The following is a 23,620-nucleotide window of genomic DNA, read 5'->3' on the forward strand; positions in this document are numbered from 1 at the left end:
TGGTCTGGTAGTTTTTGCTCCTAACGTTTCGCCGTGTGGGCAAAAACTACCAGACCATGGCCACACGGCCCCAGAAAACCCACAACAGCCAGTATTTGAATTCTCTCTCTCAGAAGCAAAACTGTACGATCATGGTCTGTTAGTTATTTAGTCGGTTGCCCGAACTCAGTGTGAGCTGCATCATATTAAAAAACACACAGAACTAGTCAGTTTAGAAGGGGGGATGAAATCTACACCCCTCTTCTTTCAGCTAAACTCCTGCCCCGCCAAGACCTTACCCACAAAATCTCCCAAAGATGCTTTGGAAAATTTCCAGTGGCAGGCAGTTCCACAGTTAGAAAGATGAAGTACCAAAAACATCTCCTCTGGACCAGCTGACTCAGAGAGATAGTGACATTAGGAATCAGTTTGCTGGTTTGAGTCCAAGGTCCATCCAGTTCACTGCTGGATGTCCCAGGAAAAGTTCAGCAATAGGATACAAAGGCCATTCTTTATCCCCAGTGTTCTGTATTCAGAGGTATACTGCCTTTTAACATGGAGGTTCCATTTCTTTGTCATAACTGATCACTGTTCAAAGATCTCTCCTTCCTTCTCTTTTTTTAAAGCTAGTTATCACACCCTGTAATAACGAATAGTGTATATTAATTAGGCGTGCCATGAAATACGTTCACTTGTCTGCCCTGCTTCTTCTGACAGTCACCTGCATAAGGTAACTAAGAAATCAAGTATAATAACAAAGGGGAGGGGGATCTTTCTATTTATTTTCTTTACCTCCCCCCCCCCCACACACACAGAGGCGTAGCTAGGGAAAATGGAGCCTGGTGCAAAATCTAAGTTTTGTGCGTGCACCCCCCCACCCCCCATGTTCATTTGTGGTGTTTGTATTTTTTTTAGTGTTTTTTCAGTTTCTGGCCTGCAGGGGCCAGTTTTTAGGGCAGCACCATAATTTCGGGGTATCTTTAGGAGACTCTCCTTATGACAGTGGTGGCAAACCTATGGCACGGGTGCCAGAGGTGGCACTCAGAGCCCTCTCTGTGGGCACATGCAAACAGAGTGCCCTCCCCCCCCCACATCTAGGCTGGCCTGGGCTGCTGGGCTTGATTATTAGCATTAAAACTAAGACCTAGTTTTGGGGAAACAGTGTAGGTAACCCTGTTAAGTGCTGTAAACCCCACTGATTTTCATGCGAAGAACTAAAGCGCGATCCTTTACCTGAGAGTAAGCTCGGTTACTGGCAATGGGGCTTGCTTCTGAGTAACCCTCCTAGGGTCGTGATTCACCCGTTGGAAGAGTTGCATCGTTGCTTCAAAGCAAAGCCACTGACTACCACCAAGCTTACTCCTGAGTAACGCACGCCTCAGAGCCAACCGTTTTTTCTAAACTAAAACCTCAGTATTCAGGTTAAATTGCCGTGTTGGCGCTTTGCGATAAATAAGTGGGTTTTGGGTTGCAATTTGGGCACTCTGTCTTGAAAAGGTTCGCTATCACTGCCTTATGATACCACCCATGCTTGGTAAAGTTTGGTTCAGGGGGTACAAATGTATGGACTCTCAAAGGACTCCCCATCTACTATTATGGACACCCCATCTCCTATTAGCTCCCATTGGAAACAGTGGGGAATGGGGGCACCCTCTTTGGGAGCCCATAGCTTTGGACCCCCTGAACCAAACATCACCAAACCTGGCTGGTATCATCAAGAGAATCTCCTAAAGATACCCTGAAATTTTGGTGCTGCTAGCCTAAAAACTGCGCCCCCTCCAGTCCACAAACTGAAAAAACACTAAAAAATACAAAAACCACAAACCTGAATTTTTGGGCGCCCCCAGGCGTACACCCAGTGCAAGGTGCGCCCCCTGGTCCCCTTGTAGGTTCGCCTCTGTTACCCCACTCATGATGGTATAGGCTGCTATCACCCTTCCTCTTGGTTACCTTCTTTTTACAATTAAACGGTTCCAACAGCAGGCTTGCCAGCCTCCAGGTGGGGACTGGAGATCGCCAGATGACAGAGTTCAGTTGCTCTGGAGAAAAAGCCTGCTTTAAAGGGTAGATTCTACAGCATTATCTTCCCTGGAAGACCCTCCCCTCCCCAAACCCCGCCCTTCCCAGATCTCTCCCCCAAATCTCCAGGAATCCTCCACAACAGAGTTGGCAACCTTATCCAACTGCTTTAGCTTTTCCCCACAAACAAACAAACAAACAAAAAACCCCGCAGAGCGTGAAGTGAATGATATACAATGATATATACGCGTAAAACAAATGAGATACGATCCAAAACACTCTGCGATAAGGCTAAGATGGATGTAGCGCGCCTATTCAATAAAACATGACATTATGTTCTTATAACAAATCCCGGTGTAGTTTCGAAAAGGATTTGTTAGGCCGTCTTAGCCTTATCGCAGAGTGTTTGAGATTTCGTATTTACATATCACCTTCAACCTTTTTCGTGCACTTTTGCTTCCTGCAATCATGACAACAGCCCTGGAGGTAGGCCAATACTGTCCTCCCCACACTGAGGGTGCAAGCAGGGACAAGAAGCTGAAAATGAGGGATTGGTTATGTGGGAATGGACCAGAATGCCTAAAAAATGTATTTGATCGAGGAATATTAAGTTTGTATGAACCAAAGATTTCTAAGAATCAAAATGGGGTTTCTGTATAGAGACCAGCAGGACTGCATGTTAGCAGATGGTCAAACTGCATGTTAGAAGCTTGTCAGTGATTATGCAGGCAAGTAAAGATAAATATCTTTAAGGTCTTGTCAATAAGGGCCAACGTGATAGAAGACATATACATTTATAACTTTGTTTTTGTTAGAACCAGCTAAAGGGGATAGCTACATGAATAAACAGAATCATAAAAGAGATCAGAGGTTAGAATAGAAATGAATGTGATTAATTAAATGGAAAAAGTGTTTTTATATATATTGTTAAATGAACAGAGAAATGATAACGAGAGATTCATATTCACTTGTATTTTACTATAATTCTATTGTATTAGAATCGAATGGTATAATTGTTAGAATCAATGTTTGTTTTAATCTGTTAAAGTGAAATCATTTCAAACTGGGAAAAGGGAAGTTTTATGATCTTAAAGAATGTAGGTAAAAACCTTCATACCCTGGAGAGAGATCTCTCTTCAGGAGCAAACTTAGAAAAGTAGGAAAACAGGTTATTCTTGGAACAAGAAAAGGCAGAAGTTAGTTTTATTGCAGCCGTTTGCATATGGGCAGAGGGACGTGAGCAAACAGCATGCAGCGTTTGCGTAGCAGAAAGAAGCAAACTATCCAATGGGATTTTAAGGTTCATGCTTATAGCACATGAAAAGGGTATGGATTATGTACGTGGGTATGGGGATGAACTGTGACGTATGTATTCTTTGTGTCTATAAAGACTAAGGTCTTTCGTATGGTGGGGGTGTCTTTCTTTCAAGAGCACCCAGAGGGGGTCACCTTCTGTCAGAGATCTTATGTTCTTATCTATATGCTATTCAGTAAAAACGTTCTGTCTGTTTCTGATGTCAGATGTCTGTTTCTTTTACTTTTTGTGCCACCAACTTCCTTTTAGCAATAGGTTTTGCTTTTATATCCTCTTCAGATACATATTTGCTGTTTTAATATGTTTTATCCTCTATTTTGTTTACCTTATGCTGGTCTATTCCTTTTATAATTCCTGCCCAGGGCGACTGAGCTGAAAGAACTGGCAAGATTTACTAAAAAGGAGGCACCGGTCATCTTCCATCAGGGGACGGTATGGAAAACGTCCATGAGCTACAACACCCGCTACTGGCCAAAAGCCCTGGGAAGCTGACCCTCCAGAACGAGATGCTCAGCCAAGCAAGCCACCAGGAACATTCCAGATTGTTTTCGCGCCAGGCCTTCCCCGACTTCCCTTGGTTCCACCAGCCGGGCTCCGTTCTCGCCAACCAGCTCTTGGATCCCAGCAGCCTGCAGAAGACGGTGGAGCCGTACCATCCTTCGGATCCGGCGCTGTATCCTGAGCGATGGAAAACAAACCACCCCCAGGACTGGAAGAAGAAAGATTACATTGAAACAGCCTTCGGGGACAGCAAGGAGGCCGGAGAGCTGCCCCGTAAGGTAGCCCTCGAGAAGGACATTCACACAGTCTGCTACGAAGTGGGCGACACGGAGGCACTGGAGCTTGAGGTAAGATGGGGTGGGGGAATGCAAGGTTGTTACCGCGCTGCCTGGGTAACTTTTACGTCCCCAGATCCGCCAGCTCTCGGCAGCGCAGAGGAACAGAAACAGGACCCGACACAGCGAGAATATTGAAAATAAAAATGAGTTTATTGAGATGCTGACCTACGTGTCAGCACCTCCGCACCACGGCAACTGCAGCTGCCTAGCAGCTTTACAACAACTTGTATACACTTTCTCCCGCTTGGGAATCCGGGAGGGTACAGGACAGCCTACAACCATTCATTTACAGATACATAGCAACCAATTAGAGTCCCTTCCTAAATCTTGAGGGCAGAAACGGGGCGAGGCGATGACGTAGGCACAGGCGGGAAAAATACAAAAGAGTCCTATGGGTGCTTGGGGCCAGGAAACGAAACCTAACGACGACGGCACCCTTATCTGCCTGCTGGTGGGATTAAGACAGATGGAGGTGCTTCTTCCGGGGTCCCTTTTGTCAAACGTCCATTCATGGGTTTTGCAAATGAAAGGGTCGTGCCCAGGTGGAGAGGGCGGATTCCTGCCTTGGGCAAAGGAGGTTCCATCCAGATGTAAATACAGAATACAACCTTAATTCCTACATTCTACCAAATACAACTTGTTCTTATCTAACTTATAAAGAAAGAAAACACAATTTCACCTGTATTAAACAGCAAGATCAGAAATGGAATAAGTCATTTCTGACTCCGCTATCAAGGTCAGCAAGCATAGGAGACACACACACACACACACACACAGTGTGGTATGCACACTTTCCTTGCTAAGGCGAGCCCAAGATCTGAGAGACAGCCGTGCAAGGCAGGGTCTTTTCACGGATGGCCCCAAAGCAGAGGAACAGCCTCTTGCAAGGACCAAGTTCAGGGGTCCTCCTCCAGACACCTCCAGTGATTGAGAAAGTTAAACCCCTCTCCCTCTTTAGTACCCACGACTGGCAGCAGAGGTAGTCATGGGGCAGGGGGCAGGGGGTAGAGGAAGGGCAAACTGAAACCAAGTGCCCATACAAACCTGCGGCTGGAAACAGATAAAGTCCAGGCTGCGATTATTTATTTAGTGCTTTTTTAAAAACTCCCACCCTTCTTCTTTCTTGGAGCTCAGGCAGCATACAGGATACCGCCTTCCCCACTGTATCCTCCCAACAACCCTGTGGGGTAGGGTAGCTCCAAAGAGAATGGCTGAAGGTCACACAGGGGGCTTTGTGTTTTGCCCCACCTATTTTCAGATGTGAAGCAGCAGCGGCGTAGGAGGTTAAGAACTCGGGTATCTAATCTGGAGGAACCAGGTTTGATTCCCCGCTCTGCCGCCTGAGCTGTGGAGGCTTATCTGGGGAATTCAGATTAGCCTGGGCACTCCAACACACGCCAGCTGGGTGACCTTGGGCTAGTCACAGCTTCTCGGAGCTCTCTCAGTCCCACCTACCTCACAGGGCGTTTGTTGTGAGCAGGGAAGGGACAGGAGATTGTCAGCCCCTTTGAGTCTCCTGCAGGAGAGAAAGGGGGGATATAAATCCAAACTCCTCCTCCTCCTCCTCCTCCTCCTCCTCCTCCTCCTCCTCCTCCTCTTCTTCTTCTTCTTCTTCTTCTTCTTCTTCTTCTTCTTCTTCTTCTTCTTCTTCTTCTTCTGTTTCATAAAAAGGGCTGCAATAGATATCCATGAGTAAATATCAAGCTCTGTGATCCAGCTCAGAAATACAGAGATGTACAGACAAGATCTCGCTTGATATTTTAAACAGCGTCCCCGGAAAAATCCCGATTTACTGTGAGACCATTAATCCAATTAGGAACGGGCATTCCAACTGGGTCAGACTGTTATATATTGACCTGGGAAAAATGCCTAAACCGACAGGAATTTTGCAGCTGACCTGCCTTTCTTTACCCAGTTAATTGAACTTGTGAGGTGACCTGATACCAGCCCTATATTTAAGCCTTGGTTCCTTGCAGTAGCCTACCAAATGCCACGGGAAACCCACAAGCAAATAACAGAAGGCCGAGTCTCCCTATTATTGTCTCTTAGGAGCCAGCGTGGTGTAGTGGTTAGGAGCAGGTGCACTCTAATCTGGAGAACCGGGTTTGATGCCCTGCTCTGCCACTTGAGCTGTGAAGGCTTATCTGGGGAACCAGATTAGCTCGTGCACTCCAACACATGCCAGCTGGGTGACCTTGGGCTAGTCCCAGTTCTTCGGAGCTCTCTCAGCCCCACCTACCTCACAGGGTGTTTGTTGTGAGGGGGGAAGGGAAAGGAGTTTGTCAGCCCCTTTGAGTCTCCTACAGGAGAGAAAGGGAGGATATAAATCCAACTCTTCTCCTTCTCCTTCTTCTATTAAAAAGCATACCTGATCCCAGGTTAACCTGATTTCATCAGGTCTTGAAATTTAAGCAGTTTTGGCGCTATGGTCGAAGGCTTTCACAGCCAAATTCAACTGGTTCTGGTGGGTTTTCCGGGCTGTGTGGCCGTGGTCTGGTGGATCTCGTTCCTAACGTTTCGCTTGCATCTGTGGCTGGCATCTTCAGAGGTGTATCACAGAGAGAAGTCTGTGACACGCTGTGTTTCGACTTTGTTTAGCATGGGCGGAAGCCCACCGATTCTTGGGCTGCTACATTTGCCTTCTGCCTTCAAAAACACACGAGGGTCTCCGTAAGTCAACTGTGACTTGATGCCCCTTTGCACACACACATGAAATTGTATGTTGCTGCTGACCGTGTGAGGAACATATAACCATCACGAATAACAGCTGCTGTAGGAATTACCTTCCTGACATGTGTTCAATCCTTTTTTAAAGCTATCTGAGTAATCTCCCCAACACCTTGTTTCAGCGAATTCCATAAGTTATTTAGGAAGATCCTTAATCACAGGCAACTTAACAGCGGGGGCTGGGGGGGGGGATCATTAATTTGTAAATCAAAGGCATCCACTCCGATGTTCTGGACTTTAATAACGTCCTTAAGCTCCCAAACTCTTCCAATAGCAGCTTGGCTGTAAAGGCTTCTCAAAAATCCCCAAGAGCAGCCCATTAAAGAAACGACGGGTTGTCTTTGAGCGGAGAGAAGCACATCTTCCCATAACCTAAACCGCAGCGAAAATAAATGGACCCGGAGAAGGGGGGATTCGTATTTGCTGGATCTGTGTATGCCCAGCTTAGAACAAGCCATTCTGTCCTCCTGAAGGCCCCGTGATAAAGAACCAAAGATGGAACCGTGCTATTTCCCCGCAAGGACTTCTTTCTTAAATGGGGAGAGGCTGTTGAAATCTCTCTCCTTGTGCTGTTTCCCTGTTGCAGAGATCCTGCTCAGAGGTGGGATCCAGCAGGTTCTCACAGGTTCCCGAGAGTAGGTTACTAATTATTTGTGTGTGCCGAGAGGGGGTTACTAATTGGTGATTTTGCCACATGATTTTTGCCTTAGTTACGCCCCTCCTCTCAGCAGAAGCGCGCAGAACTTGAAGCAGTCTAGCAGGAGGTGCACCGGCGTGCGTGGCAGCCTGCGCCTGCGTGCATTCGTTTCCTGCCCAAGGACCAGCGCAGCGGCCGCGTCCTTGCCACAGCCCCGCCCAGGAATGCCCTGCCCCCGGAATGCCCGGCCACGCCCCCGTCGTGCCCTGCCCAGCCCCATTGGCGCTACGCCACAGTTTGAATCCCACCACCATGGGAACCTGTTACTAAAATTTTTGGATCCCACCACTGATCCTGCCCCGAAACTGCTTTTTGCTTACACCGTGTGGGGTGGGGAATATACATTCCCTCCCTGAATATTCCCTAGAGGAGGTAAAAAGCACAAGGCACTGATGTGGCGAGGAACAGCTCCAAGGGAAGGGTTCGACACCCGTCCCCAGAGGTGGGATCCAGCAGGTTCTCACCAGTTCCCGAGAGTGGGTTACTCATTATTGGTGTGTGCCAAGAGGGGGTTACTAATTGGGTCTGCTTTTCCGTTAGAAATCCCATTAGGTCCACAAGTCATAAAGTCCTGTTGTTTCCTATGTGGCTGGTTAGCGAAGGTAGAAAACGGGATCATTCTCCCTGTTGGGCTGTTTTAAAAACATGTTTGAGGAATATGGTGAAGTTCCTTGTTTAAGGAAAGTCTCCTTCTTTTGATTTCCAGAAACAAAACTAAGTATTTGAAAGTATTAAGTATTTGACAGGCAGTCAATTCGAGAAGAAGTAGTTGTTGCTGTTGGCAATAGACGATAGGACTTGCTATAATGAGTTTAAATTATGGACAGAAAGATACCAGCTGGAAATTAGGAACTCTTTTTTTTTTACAGTAAGAGTTTTTTACAGTAACAGAGAAATTATTAATGCCCCGCCCCCGGAATGCCCGCCCCCGCCCCCGGAATGCCAGTCCCCGCCCCCGGAATACACGCCCCCGCCCCCGGAATGCCCACCCCCGCCCCCGGAATGCCCCACCCAGTCCCATTGGCGCTACGCCACTGTTTGAATCCCACCACCATGGGAACCTGTTACTAAAATTTTTGGATCCCACCACTGCCCGTCCTGATTCCAGTCCTTTGTGTTAGGATGATGGGTCCTAAGCAGAGGGAAGCACAGCCACAGGATCCAAACCATGGGATCCAATACTTCACATGCCGTGACTCTGATATAGTGCCGGGGGGGAAGGGGATGACACTTTATTTGCTCCCTGCTGACTCCTGTCAGTGAGAATCCGTTTTTCTCCTATAGACTATGGCCCCTTCCGCACATGCAGAATAATGCACTTTCAATCCACTTCCACGATTGTTTGCAAGTGGATTTTGCTATTTTGCACATTAAGATCCAGCGGCAAAGTACATAGAAAGTGGATTGAAAGTGCATTATTCTGCAGGTGCGGAAGGAGCCCGAGTCCTGTCATGAGCACTGGGCCTTTACTAGAACCAGGGGGCATACATTGAAAATGCTGGGGGAAAGAATTAGGACTAATAAAAGGAAACATTTCTTCACGCAACGTGTGATTGGTGTTTGGAATATGCTGCCACAGGAGGTGGTGATGGCCACTCACCTGGATAGCTTGAAAAGGGGCTTGGACAGATTTATGGAGGAGAAGTCAATTTATGGCTACCAATCTTGATCCTCTTTGATCTGAGATTGCAAATGCCTTAACAGACCAGGTGATCGGGAGCAACAGCCGCAGAAGGCCCTTGCTTTCACATCCTGCACATGAGCTCCCAAAGGCACCTGGTGGGCCACTGCGAGTAGCAGAGAGCTGGACTAGATGGACTCTGGTCTGATCCAGCTGACTTGTTCTTATGTTCTTATGTTCTTAACGCCCCCGGCAAGTTTACACGGGGGAAAGAACAAAAACGTAGCTGGGCAGCGAAGTAAACTCTTCAACAGCGTCCAAGGGCGGATAGGCACATTAAATGGGATTCCAGGTTCTCGTTCAGAAGTCTGTATTCTTAACCTAAACCCTGCTACCTTTACATTTCACGCAGCAAAGCAGAACTACATTTCAGCCGGCTGCACCTGGGGCTCCATGTACATCAACAATATACATATACAAAATGTCAGTACAGTAACAACATACGCCGAAGCTGTACACAAATATAGACCTGATTCCCCGTCCTGGAAGAATAAATTGTATTTAGATGTATCCCGTGGTAGCGTATTATGGACGAGTGCCCGGATTAATTGCTCGATTTGTGCTGTCTCTGGCTTCTTCCGAAACCGCGTTGCTTCCTGAGATGTTCTGGTATGCCATCTTCAACTATTAGGTAATCTGTCATAAAGTCTTACTGAGATCCAGGGATCTGCATGAAACTTTTAACAGCCACAAAGCTTTTTTCCCACCAACCCCCCTTCCCCCCAGGGGCGTAATGCCCATTGGGCAAGGTGGGCAGCTGCCCAGGGCATCACCTTGTGGGGGGGCATCAAAATGCAGGGTTCGTTTGGGGGTATTTTTCGTGGTTTTCCATTTTTGGCCTGCAGGGGGCGCAGTTTTCAGGCTAGCGGCACCAAAACTTTGGACTCCTTGAACCAAACCTCACCAAACTTGGGGGGTAGCGTAAGGACAGTCTCCTGATGATACGCTGGAATTTTGGTGCTTACATGTCTAAAAATGCACCCCCTGCAGGCACCAATGTCCTGGTGCAAAAAAAATTGGTCGTGGTGGAGTGGCTGCCCATGGGAGGGGGGGCATCCAACTCAGGTTTTGCCCAGGGCTACATTTTGCCTCGTTACGCCCCTGCCTCCCCCCCAAAAGCTGTTTTTACCCCTACTGAAAACATGGCAAGCACATGTAATTATTCCTTGGAATCATTCCTAAGGCCAGCTGCACTGGATTGCCTAGGGGCTCTGAAAAGCAGCTGCCAGACTGACCTTGATAAGCCAACGGTCTGATTCAGTGCCATCGCTAGGAGCTGTGGGTTGGAGGTAGAACATCTGCTTTGGATGTAGAAGGTCCCGGACTCAAACCCTGGCATCTCTACTGAAGGCTCAAGTAGCTGCTAATGTGTAAGACCTCAGCCTGACTCTGGAGAACCACAGCCAGTCAGAGCAGAGGATACTCTAGTTCAGTGACAGCGAACCTTTTTGAGTGCCCAAATTGCAACCCAAAACCCACTTATTTATCGCAAAGTGCCAACCCGGCAATTTAACCTGAATACTGAGGTTTTAATTTAGAAAAAATGGTTGGCTCCGAGGAGTGCGTTACTCAGGAGTAAGCTTGGTGGTAGTCGGTGGCTTTGCTTTGAAGCAACCGTGCAACTCTTCCAACGGGTGAATCACGACCCTAGGAGGGTTTACTTAGAAGCAAGCCCCATTGCCAGCAACCAAGCTTAGTCCCAGGTAAAGGATTGCGCTTTAGTTCTTTGCATGAAAATCAGTGGGGTTTAACAGCACTTAACAGGGTTACTTACACTGCTTCCCCAAAACTAGGTCTTAGGTTTAATGCTAATAATAGAGCCCAGTGGTCGAGGCCAACCTAGATGTGTGTGTGTGGCAGGGGGAGGGGGGGCGGGGGCTATCTGTTTGTACGTGGCCACGGAGAGGGCTCTGAGTGCCACCTCTGGCACCCGTGCCATAGGTTCGCCACCACTGCTCTAGTTCTTCCTTTCACATGCCCCCTGCCTCCTACCCCTTTCCCCTTGTTTTTTGCCTTTTAATTACGTGGCCCATTCTAGCAAGGGGCCTTTTGGGTTCCCCAGGAGGGTTTAGTTTTAGTTCTCGGATGCTGGTTTTGTATATTGTAATGCTGTAATGCTGTTTTCATGGTTTAGTAATGACACAGAGCTTATATTGTATTGGTATTAGTTTTAACTTATGCCCTGTCTGTTTGTGTTTATCTTGTACACCACCCTGAGCCCTTCGGGGGAGGGCGGTATAGAAATCCAATAATAAAATAAAAATTAAAAAGTCAGGATTTTCTTTCTTTCCCATCAATGAAACTTGCTTGAACAGAGCAACTTGCTTGAACAGAGCAACTTGCTTGAACAGAGCAAACCAAACCTGAAGTGCCAGGGCCCCCTTTTCCTGGGCAAGATTTACCATTGGTCCAGCAGAATCATACAGTCCCAGGGTATTGTCGAAGGCTTTCATGCAGAGGTGGGATCCAGCAGGTTCTCACAGGTTCCCGAGAGTAGGTTACTAATGATTTGCGTGTGCCGAGAGGGGGTTACTAATTGGTGATTTTGCCACGTCATTTTTGCCTTAGTTACGCCCCTCCTCTCAGCAGTAGCGCGCAGAGCTTGAAGCAGTCTAGCAGGAGGTGCACCGTTGTGCGTGGCAGCCTGCGCCTGCGTGCATTCGTTTCCCGCCCAAGGACCGGCGCAGCGGCTGCATCCTGGCCACAGCCCCGCCCAGGAATGCCCCGCCCAGGAATGCCCGGCCACGCCCCTGTCATGCCCTGCCCAGCCCCATTGGCGCTACGCCACAGTTTGAATCCCACCACCATGGGAACCTGTTACTAAAATTTTTGGATCCCACCGCTGCTTTCATGGCCGGATGCAACTGGTGGTGGTGAGTTTTCCAGGCTGCGTGGCCGTGGTCTGGTAGATCCTCATGTTTCACCTGTATCCGTGGCTGGCATCTTCAGAGGTGTATCGCAGAGAGAAGTCTGTCATACGCTGTGTCCACTGTATACAGTCCCAGGTTTATGGCTGTGTGCAGGTTTAAAGCTGAAGACGATTATCCCAGGATGGAGGTGGGAAATTCATCTGGGGGAGCCCGACAAATAACCGCTGACTCTCCGCTTCCAACCCTAGAACGACTCCTCGAGCGACAGCGATACGGAGAGCGACAGCAGCTTCTCAACTCTGCTGCCCCAAGATTATTTGGGGCTGGCTGTTTTCTCTATGCTGTGCTGCTTCTGGCCACTAGGCATCGCTGCCTTCTACCTGTCTCAAAAGGTGCGTATCACCCCGAGAGAACAGGAACTTGGGGGGGGGGCATATCTGAGATGGGGGAGCTGGCTGATGAAGCTAGACAAGGAAGAAAGCGACATGTAGGTCAATGCCTCTCTGCCGGTCTTCCTATTAAATCTGGGAACTCTGATCCCTGTGCCTCTTGAACATATACAAGAAGAAATGTCTGGGAGTCCAATGGAAGAGGTAATGCGAAGTAGCCAGGAACCCATACGCACCGGACACAGGGTTGAAAAGCAAAGGGTCAGCCAGGAATATATAAGCCATAAACCCCAGGATCCTGTTAGTTTAGCTAAAGTTGTTGTACTGCATGATTTATCTCCCCGTTCTCTCAAAAGTTCAGGGTACTGCTGGAATCTTTATAGCCCCCTTAAGAGCCAGAGTTGGCTGGAAGGAAGTTATTTCTCCATACCCCCCTTCCCCTCCTCCAGCGAGACACATAACCAAGAAAGGATTCGAATCTAAGTCCTGTCGACAGCTTTTACAGCTGCAGTCAGCCGGCTGTTGTGGATTTTCGGGGCCGCGGGGCCGTGGTCTGGTAGTTTTTGCTCACAGAGATTTTATCAGGTGTCACCAACTTTTATAATATTGGTTTGTAATGTTATTATTCTTCATCGTTAGCTGCCTGGCTTGGGAAGGGCAGCTTAGAAGACCAAATGAATAAATGGCCTCAAACCTGGACTCTTGGTGGTCAGGCACCAGTTTCCCATCCGGGCGAAACGTTAGGGGCAAAAGCTACCAGACTCCAGCCACACAGCCCAGAACGTCCACAACAGCCAGATTGGGTTCCAAGTTGTCCATGTTCAAATTTAACACTTTGTCCAATGCTTGGACAGTTGGGGCCAGTAAGGGGTTTAATCAGTGGTGGGATTCAAATCGTTTAACAACCGGTTCTGGTGGTGGGATTCAAACAATTTAACAACTGGTTGTTTACAAGCACCATTTTAACAACCGGTTCTGCCGAAGCGGTACGAACCGGCTGAATCCCACGACTGGGTTTAATGCACATCAGATACACCACGCAGGGGTCTGCAACCTGTGGCTCTCATGTTCATGGACTACAAATTCCACCAGCCCCTGCCAGCATGGCCAATTGGGCTGATGGGATTTGTAGTCCACGAACATCTGGAGAGCCGCAGGTTACGGGGAGCGTAGGCTCTGGGAAACAGAACTCATGCGTGATCATTACTTAGTGTGGCACGGCATGGGTCTGTTCAGGGTGTTTGTTGTGGGGGGGGGGGAGGGAAAGGAGATTGTCAGCCCCTATGAGTCTCCTTACAGGAGAGAAAGGGGGGACATAGATCCAAAATTCTTCTTCGTCTACCAACAACAGAGCTCTCCTCTGATGCAAGGACCCAACCTGTCTTTCCACAGGGAAGAGCTGCCCACGAAACTAATGTGCAACCATTGAAGCGAGCTTTGAAATTTAGAAATACTTTAAAGGTCATTATTAGTTGCAGAAACCACACTTTGCCTCCTGTGTGTGTGGGGGGGGGGGAGAACCCCCCCCTTGCAAAAGGCAGGGCTCAGAACTCGAGTTATTTTGCAATGCCAGGATACAACCCCACAGTGCATGAAATAACACAAAAGAGAAACTCGGAGCATGCGCAGAGTGCTTCCCCCATATCGGGGCCACTACCTACTTTGCTGGATTTTAGGCAGGGATTTCCAAGGGACGGGCGTACGAACATCGAGCGGGCTCGAACCCCCGAATCTCTTTTTTCAGAGAATTGACTTCTTCTTTTTCCCTCCGCAGACCAACAAAGCGTCAGCCAAAGGGGACTACCCCAAAGCCTGGACGTCTTCCCGCCAGACCTTCGCGTTGGCCGTCCTGTCGATCATCCTCGGCATCTGCACCTACATCGGGGCCGTCGTGGCCCTCATCGCTTACCTGTCCAACAAGGCGCCCACCTAGCCCCCCCCCTCCAGCCCCCCTGGACAGAGACATTCACCCTTCTCCTTCCCTAGGCCAGAGTGGGGATATTCCGGGGGGGGGGGGGGAGGGGAGGTTGTGAAGGCAAGATGGAGCTGCCACCAGCCGGTGGCCTTCATATCAGCAGCCCCACAGAATGAAGAACCCTGCGGATTTGGGTGCAAAAGGCTGAAACTGTACTAGCGCTCGATCCCTTGCAAAGCTTGAGAGGGGGGGAGCTGGGAAGGGGCCAGATCTGAACCCACATTCCCCCCCCCCCCCCCGGGCGTCAAAGCCTAGCTTTGCGTTCAACACACACCCAGTTTGGGGAGAAGCCAGCCCTCCAACCTCCCTATCTGGAAGAGACAGATGGGGCCAATCATCCAACTGGGCATGCAATAGAATCCTTGGGATGGACGTTGCTTGGGACTGTCACCCCCCCCCCCCGCCCCCTCTGGAGCAGAAGTGGCGTAGGAGGTTAAGAGCTCGTGTATCTAATCTGGAGGAACTGGGTTTGATTCCCAGCTCTGGTGCCTGAGCTGTGGAGGCTTATCTGGGGGATTCAGATGAGCCTGTGCACTCCCACACACGCCAGCTGGGTGACCTTGGGCTAGTCACAGCTTCTCGGAGCTCTCTCAGCCCCATCCACCTCACAGGGTGTTTGTTGTGAGGGGGGAAGGACAAGGAGATTGTAAGCCCCTTTGAGTCTCCTGCAGGAGAGAAAGGGGGAATATACATCCAAACTCTTCCTCTTCTTCTTCTGCAATGTGTGCGTGCATTGGGGAGGGGGGGGCTCCTGTTGCTTATGGATGGCAAAAAAAACCCCCACACACTTAAAAGCTGCCCTCCGCTGGCTGTTTCTTTCTGGCATCGTTCCTTTTATACGGAAACCCCCACCCGTTCACTCCCGCATCCCCAAGCTGAGAGGGCAATGGTCCCGGGCTCGCCTCGACACTCAATAAAACACCGTTGTGTTCCCTGCTACTATGGTCCAGTCCCGTGTTTGTTCTCAGCTCTCCCCCTTTGATATGATGATGCTTATAAAGGTGATTGTGGGGCTGGGTTGGTCAGGAAAGGACCCCCCCCCCCCCAAAAAAAAAATCTGTATGAGCTCCTTGAACCAGTTCTGAGCATCTTTTTTAGGGAGCAGCAGTGGCGTGGGAGGTTAAGAGCGCATGTATCTAATCTGGAGGAACTGGGTTTGATTCCCAGCTCTGCCGCCTGAGCTGTGGAGGCTTATCTGGGGAATTCAGATTAGCCTGGGCACTCCCACATACGCCAGCTGGGTGACCTTGGGCTAGTCACAGTTCTCTCTGAACTCTCTCAGCCCCACCTACTTCACGGTGTTTGTTGTGAGGGGGGAAGGGCAAGGAGATTGTCAGCCCCTTTGAGTCTCCTGCAGGAGAGAAAGGGGGGATATAAATCCAAACTCTTCTTCTTCTTCTTCTTCCTCCTTCTGCCCCATGCAGATGGATCTCAGACCGTTCCAATGCTTCTTCTGACGATGGCCGGCACCCCCTTGCCTGCCCCCCACAAATGTTTCTTCAGTAAACAGCATGTGAGTCCTGCAACACCCTTACCTACGACAGATTTCACTGGGAGGGTTTGTGGGCGAGCAGCTCGTTTTGTTAACCGTGAATGGTTCCAGCAGGAAATTTTGTCCCTGTTCCAAATGCATCAGAAACCCAGGTTAATTAGCTACGACAGTTGGACAGAGCCTCCATGTCCAGAGGCAGTATATCTCTGAACCCTGGAAGCAGAGAACAAAGAATGGGGAGGAGCAGAGTGCCCTTTCCTTCTCAAATGCATCACTCTCATGCCACTGACCAAAGGGACTGTTCCTTAAGCTCTAAGGCAGTGATGGCGAACCTTTTCGAGACTGAGTGCCCAAATTGCAACCCAAAACCCACTTATTTATCGCAAAGTGCCAACCCGGCAATTTAACCTGAATGCTGAGGTTTTAGTTTAGAAAAAACGGTTGGCTCTGAGGTGTGCGTTACTCAGGAGTAAGCTTGGTGGTAGTCGGCGACTTTGCTTTGAAGCAACCGTGCAGCTCTTCCAACGGGTGAATCACGACCCTAGGAGGGTTTACTCAGAAGGAAGCCCCATTGCCAGCAACCAAGCTGACTCAAATGAACATAAGAACAAGCCAGCTGGATCAGACCAGAGTCCATCTAGTCCAGCCCTCTGCTACTCGCAGTGGCCCACCAGGTGCCTTTGGGAGCTCACATGCAGGATGTGAAAGTAATGGCCTTCTGCGGCTGTTGCTCCAGATCACCTGGTCTGTTAAGGCATTTGCAATCTCAGATCAAAGAGGATCAAGATTGGTAGCCATAAATTGACTTCTCCTCCATAAATCTGTCCAAGCCCCTTTTAAAGCTATCCAGGTTAGTGGCCATCACCACCTCCTTCCTGTAGGCAGCATATTCCAAACACCAGCTCACACGCCATATGGAAGAAGTGTTTCCTTTTATTAGTCCTAATTCTTTCCAGCATTTTCAATGAATGCCCCCTGGTTCTAGTATTGTGAGAAAGAGAGAAAAATTTCTCTCTGTCAGCATTTTCTACCCCATGCATAATTTTATAGACTTCAGTCATATCCCCCCTCAGCCGTCTCCTCTCCAAACTAAAGAGTCCCAAACGCTGCAGCCTCTCCTCATAGGTAAAGGATCGTGCTTTAATTCTTCGCATGAAAATCAGGGGGTTTAACAGCTCTTAACAGGGTTACCTACACTGCTTCCCCAAAACGAGGTCTTCGGTTTAATGCTAATAATCGAGCCCAGCGGCCCAGCGGCCCAGGCCAGCCTAGATGTGGGTGTGGGGGGAGGGGGTGACTCTGTTTGTGTGTGCCCACAGAGAGGGCTCCCAGTGCCATCTCTGGCACCTGTACCATAGGTTCGCCATCACTGCTCTAAGGTTAGGTGTTATCCAGTTATCAGGCTCGGATTCTGCAGCTTCCAGGTCTCCCCTCATTGCTGCTAGAAAAACCAGGAGAAAGCTTGGCGGCTCTCTCCTCCCCGCCAATCCTATTCGCCCCCGGGCTCCGACCGATTCAAAAATCTAACTTGACACTCCAACGCTTCCCTCTCGTCCTTACATCCCAAAGCCGACCAGCCCGGGCCCGGCACTTGTGAGGTAAACGGAAGCACGTTGGAATCGGCTCTGGGGCCAGTGGCTTTCCTTTGCTGACCTTGCTTGCTCTCACCCGCCCCCGAAACCCATTACGCTCCTTTCCTGTTCTCTCGCCCGCCAAAGAGCCATGCATTATTGAGCACCCCGGCACTTTATCATATATTTATGCAAGGCCCACAGTCTGCTTCTTCCTGCAGCATTAAGTGTCATCGCGGTCTGAGCTCAGCTGGAAAGGGTTCCACCTTCCAGCATCTTTGCCGGCTAGTGGATTGGATCTTGCAGATCTGTTCTGTGAACAGATGCATTTTCTCCGAGGCAAGAACACCCCCCTGCCCCCAATATATGTGTTTCCAGAGCCTCCTGCAGGGAGTGAGGGGGAGTCTCTTTGGGCCAGGGAAAAGGGCTGTTGTTTGCAGGATACAGAGCATCCAGGTTCAAGAAGCAGAGAGAGAAAGGAGGAGAACCAGGGGGCATTCATTGAAAATGCTGGGGGGGGGGGGGGAATTAGGACTAATAAAAGGAAACACTTCTTCATGCAACGTGTGATTGGTGTTTGGAATATGCTGCCACAGGAGGTGGTGGTGGCCACTCACCTGGATAGCTTTAAAGGGGGTTTGGACAGATTTATGGAGGAGAAGTCGATTTATGGCTACCAATCTTGTTCCTCTTTGATCTGAGATTGCAAATGCCTTAACAGTCCAGGTGCTCGGGAGCAACAGCCGCAGAAGGCCATTGCTTCCACATCCTGCAGGTGAGCTCCCAAAGGCACCTGATGGGCCACTGCGAGTAGCAGAGAGCTGGACTAGATGGACTCTGGTCTGATCCAGCTGGCTTGTTCTTATGTTCCTATGAGAAAAGCAAACATGAATGGACTGGGTTTCAGTAAATTCCAGACCATTTGTTATAATTATTTATGCTACTTAGATGGGACCATGAGGGCCATCTAGTCCAACCCGCTGCCAACACACTATAACAGTGATGGCGAACCTTTTTGAAACCGAGTGCCCAAACTGCAGCCCAAAACCCACTTATTTATCGCAAAGTGCCAACAGGGCAATTTTACCTGAATGCTGAGGTTTTAGTTTAGAAAAAAATGGTTGGATCTTGAAACGTGTGTTACTCGGGAGTAAGCTTGGTGGTAGTTGGCTTTGGTTTGAAGCAACTATGCAACTCTTCCAATGGGTGAATCACGACCCTAGGAGGGTTTACGCAGAAGCAAGCCCCATTGCCAGCAACCGAGCTTACTGCCAGGTAAAGGATTGCGCTTTAGTTCTTTGCATGAAAATCAGTGGGGTTTAACAGCGTTTAACAGGGTTACCTACACTGCTTCCCCAAAACTAGGTCTTAGGTTTAATGCTAATAAACAAGCCCAGTGGCCCAGGCCAGCCTAGATGTGTGTGTGTGGGGGGGGGGCGATTTCCCTCCCCCCACATGATGAACTCTGTCTGTGCGTGCCCACAGAGAGAGCTCTGAGTGCCACCTCTGGCACCCGTGCCATAGGTTCGCCATCACTGCACTATAATATCTAGTCCAACCCCCTGCCTACAACTATAATATCCCCGATATTATATCAATGCTTAAAAATCTCCAACAAAGTATCCACCAACTCAAGAAGACTATTTTAGATATACAGAGATCTAGAGAAGTTAACCCTGCATCTCTCTTCCCCCCGCCCCAGTGAAATAAGAACTCAAAGGGGATACTCCTGAGGTCATGAAAATTCATCACCCCCTAACTTCTGCCCTGCCCAGTATAAAAACCCAGAACACCCCAAACTGTCCCCATAGGAGGTGCCTTTTTTTGTTTGCAATTGATATTCTATGATGATATACTACCTCTATTCATGGAAGTTCCATTTATTCACCATAGCTGTTACCTGCTGATAAACTTATCCTTGGTCCATTAGTCAAACCATTCTCCCGTAACCCTGAAAAGGATAATCTCAGCCAATGGCCACTACCACATTAGCGGAAGGAAATTTCTTAATAATGGGTCATTTTAGGGTACTGTCACCTGCTGAATACTGGGCAAGAAACTTGCCCCGAGGTAGGAATACAGGAAAGCGTGTCTTGTGTTCTTCACGGGCCTAGCAAATGCGTGTTCTTGTGTTCTTCACGGACTAGCAAAAGAGAGCAGCAGTGGCATAGTAGGTTAAGAGCATGCGAATTCTAATCTGGAGGAACCAGGTTTGATTCCCCGCTCTGCCACTTGAGCTGTGGAGGCTTATCTGGTGAACTAGGTTAGCTTGTGCACTCTAAATAAATAAAATGGAGGAGAGAACAATGCCAGGGGTGGCCAACCATAGGGTGCTCCAGATGTTCATGGACTACAATTCCCATCAGCCCCTGCCAGCATGGCCAATTGGCTCTGCTGCAGGGGCTGATAGGAAGTGTAGTCCATGAACATCTGGAGCACCATATGGTTGGCCACCCCTATTGTAGGCCAGCTTAAACTACCGGGGAGTAAGACAGTGATATAAAATGCAAAGGAGCATGTTAAGTGCGCGAGTGGTTAAGAGCAGGTGCATTCTAATCTGGAGGAACAGGGTTTGATTCCCTCGGCTTCTGCCACCTGGAGCTGTGGGAGGTAGCTTATCTGGGGAATTCAGGTACTTAGCCTCCGCTAACTCCCGCCAATAACAACACCAGTCGCTGGGTGACCTTTGGGGCTAGGGGTCAACACCGTTCTTTGGAGCTCTCTCAGCCCCACCCACCTCCCAGGGTGTTTGTTGTGAGGGGGGAAGGGCAAGGAGATTGTCAGCCCCTTTGAGTCTCCTGCAGGAGAGAAAGGGGGGATATCAATCCAAACTCTTCTTCTCCTCTTGATTTTGAGAGAACTCCAGAGACGAGATTTTGCTCGTGACAGAATCCGCAAAGGCCTTTCCAGCTGCAGTGCTGGCATCTCTCGGAGGCTGGCCACTAGGCCGGCCAGACCAAAGGCCCGACTCAAATCATGCGACAAGATGTTGTTGTTTTTTGCAAAGGCAGTGGGTGGAATTAATCATTTGCTGCCCGCCTGCCAAAATCAGCAGGATCCAAGCAAGCGGTTAACATTTCCCCTCGGCATGATTCGGGAAACGGTAAGCAACAGCTGAGCTGGAATGAAGCGTCAGCGGTTCCGCACCAGCTGCACAGAAGTACAGGCCGTGTCGGCCACGGTTGCCCTCCTGGTCCCCATCTAGTGACCGAAACCCCAATCGCTGCTTCGTTCCAGGGGCCAAAACCATATCTCAAAAGCCAGCCCTGGGGGAAGCGGAGAAAACAAATTCGTAGGAAGCCAGACTAATTGAAAAGGGACAAAAGAAATCTGAGAGGCAGAGTTCTTGACGGATGTCCTCAACCGGGTATGTCTTCGGTACGCCCCCCAGTTCTTCTAATTAAAGTATTAGAAGGGGAACGAGAGGGAAGAAGTAGTGGCTATAGCAAGGGTGGGCAATTATTTTTTCCATGGGCCCGCATAAGAAACAGAAAATATTGTTACTTCACATACACGCTACAAGGGTCAGTGCTATCAGTCACAGACCAGGAAAGGGATTTGGGCGTCTTAGTTGATAGTTCCATGGGAATGTCAACTCAATGCATGGCAGCTGTGAAAAAGGCAAACTCTATGCTGGGGATCATTAGGAAAGGAATTGAGAATAAAACTGCAAAGATTGTCATGCCCTTATATATAGACGTGGGTGCTAATCGCACTTGGAGTACTGTGTTCAGTTCTGGTCGCCACATCTCAAAAAGGATATTGAGGAGATAGAAAAGGTGCAAAGAAGGGCAACGAGGATGATTGAGGGACTGGAGCACCTTCCCTATGCGAGTGAGAGGGCTTCGCAAGCTGCTTGGGACCTCCCTTTAGTTTGAGAGAGGAGACGCCTGAGGGGGGGGATATGGATTGAAGTCTATAAAATTATGCATGGGTAGAAAATGTTGACAGAGAGAAATTTTTCTCTTTCTCACAATACTAGGAACCAGGGGGCATTCAATTGAAAAATGCTGGGGAAGAATTAGGACTAATAAAAGGAAACACTTCCTTCACAACAACGCGGTGCATTGGTGCTCTTGGAATATGCTGCCACAGGAGGTGTGCGCAGGCATGCACCACTAACCTGGATAGCTCTTGAAAGGGGCTCTGGACAGATTTATGGAGGAGAAGTCGATCTCTGGCTACCAATCTTGATCCTCTTTGATCTGAGATTGCAAATGCCTTAGCAGACCAGGTGATCGGGAGCAACAGCCGCAGAAGGCCATTGCTTTCACATCTTGTATGTGAGCTCCCAAAGGCACCTGGTGGGCCACTGCGAGTAGCAGAGAGCTGGACTAGATGGACTCTGGTCTGATCCAGCTGGCTTGTTCTTATGTTCTTATTGTGGAGGGTCGGGCCAAAAGGCAGGGGGGCGAGGCGCTTTTGAAAGCCCCGCAGAAGCCGGCAGCCAAGGCAACTGGCTTCTGCGGGACTTTCAAAGACGGCTCGCTCCCCAGGAAGGCAGGGGGGCCGGTCAGGGTCATCCGGCGGGCCGGATGTGGCCCGTGGGCCGTATAATGCCCAGGTCTGGGCTTTAGGGAAAGGGTTGTAAGATAATGCTACACAGCCTAATTGAATATTCATTGCCAGACATGGGTTGCAGAAAGTCAGTGGGGAAGAGAGTCTGTGTTCTGCTGTAAAAAAAGGGGAGTTCAGGTCACCCCGGGTTTTAGGGGGAACAGAGGAGGAGGAGGGCGTTTGGGGAAAAGAGGAAGCAGATTGCAGGCTACGCTTCTCCGCCCTCTTCCAGAGGGACGGCGGGTTTAAATAAGGAAAACGACAAAGGCACCGGCGGGGTGAAATCTAAAAAAAGAGAGAAGAGTTTCCATTTCATCAACACAATTAGGCTCATTAATCAAAGCAGGTTTTAGGCTTCTACCCAGTCAGCCGGGGAAGGTCAAAAGAGCAGCACGAATGCCTGGAAGGCAACAGACAAGAGAAGCGAAGAATTGGAAAGCGGGAGGGAGACAGAAGGGGGGGGGGGGGCTGGGCAGCCATGCAGGGCGTAATTGGCAAACGACAGAGATGAATGGCACACTTTAACAATGAGACAGGGAAAAAAGAATGGAGCTTATCTCATTTTTATCCCCCACGCCTCCTTCAAAGAGCTCAGATTAGCATACAGGTGTTTCTGCCTCACCTCTGTTTTGTTCGCACAACGGCCCTGTGATGTAGGTTAGGCTGGGAGAGGATATGTCCCTAGATGAGCCAATGAGTGGCTGAGCGGAGATCTGCACCCAGGCCTCGGCTCACAGGCTGTCAGCTGCTGACCCTTTCAGTAAAGTTAGAGCAGGGGTCTGCAACCTGCGGCTCTCCAGATGTTCATGGACTACAATTCCCATCAGCCCCGGCCAGCATGGCCAATTGGTGACCTTGGGCTAGTCATGGCCAATTGGCCATGCTGGCAGGGGCTGATGGGAATTATAGTCTGGTTAAGAGCTCGTAGGAGGTTAAGAGCTCGTGTATCTAATCTGGAGGAACCGGGTTTGATTCCCAGCTCTGCCGCCTGAGCTGTGGAGGCTTACCTGGGCAATTCAGATTAGCCTGGGCACTCCCACACACGCCAGCTGGGTGACCTTGGGCTAGTCACAGCTTCTTGGAGCTCTCTCAGCCCCACCCACCTCACAGGGTGTTTGTTGTGAGGGGGGAAGGGCAAGGAGATTGTCAGCCCCTTTGAGTCTCCTGCAGGAGAGAAAGGGGGGATATAAATCCAAACTCTTCTTCTTCTTTTAGTCCATGAACATTTGGAGAGCCACAGGTTGCAGACCCCTGAGTTAAGAGACCAGACTTTGAATCTCAGTTTAGCAGATGACCTTGCCAGGTGTCCACAGGCAAACGACACAGAGGTTTAATTGAAGGCTTTCACAGCAGGAACCCTCCATATTGCGAAACACACCTTGCCGTGAAGGTGCCAGCCACAGATGCCGGCGAAACGTTAGGGGCTAAAGCTACCAGACCATGGCCTCATAGCCCAGAAAACCCACAACAGACAATGTGAGGTGAGGTTCTCAATATCGAATGTGCAAT

The 23,620-nt window shown here is 49.4% G+C and overlaps 1 protein-coding gene across 1 annotated transcript in view; it reads left to right on the forward strand.

The window, feature by feature from the left end:
• TMEM91 (transmembrane protein 91) overlaps nucleotides 1–14,962 on the forward strand; it is a 39,172-nt gene extending 24,210 nt beyond the window's left edge. The window contains exons 2-4 of the mRNA XM_048499164.1: nucleotides 3,676–4,161; nucleotides 12,376–12,519; nucleotides 14,291–14,962. Coding sequence (XP_048355121.1) covers nucleotides 3,748–4,161; nucleotides 12,376–12,519; nucleotides 14,291–14,449 — 717 coding nt within the window. The 5' untranslated portion in view covers nucleotides 3,676–3,747 and the 3' untranslated portion in view covers nucleotides 14,450–14,962. The remainder of the gene's footprint in view (nucleotides 1–3,675; nucleotides 4,162–12,375; nucleotides 12,520–14,290) is intronic.
• The last annotated feature ends 8,658 nt before the right edge of the window (nucleotides 14,963–23,620 follow it).

Source organism: Sphaerodactylus townsendi, linkage group LG06 (genome assembly GCF_021028975.2).
Source record: "Sphaerodactylus townsendi isolate TG3544 linkage group LG06, MPM_Stown_v2.3, whole genome shotgun sequence".
Taxonomy (NCBI): domain Eukaryota; kingdom Metazoa; phylum Chordata; class Lepidosauria; order Squamata; family Sphaerodactylidae; genus Sphaerodactylus; species Sphaerodactylus townsendi.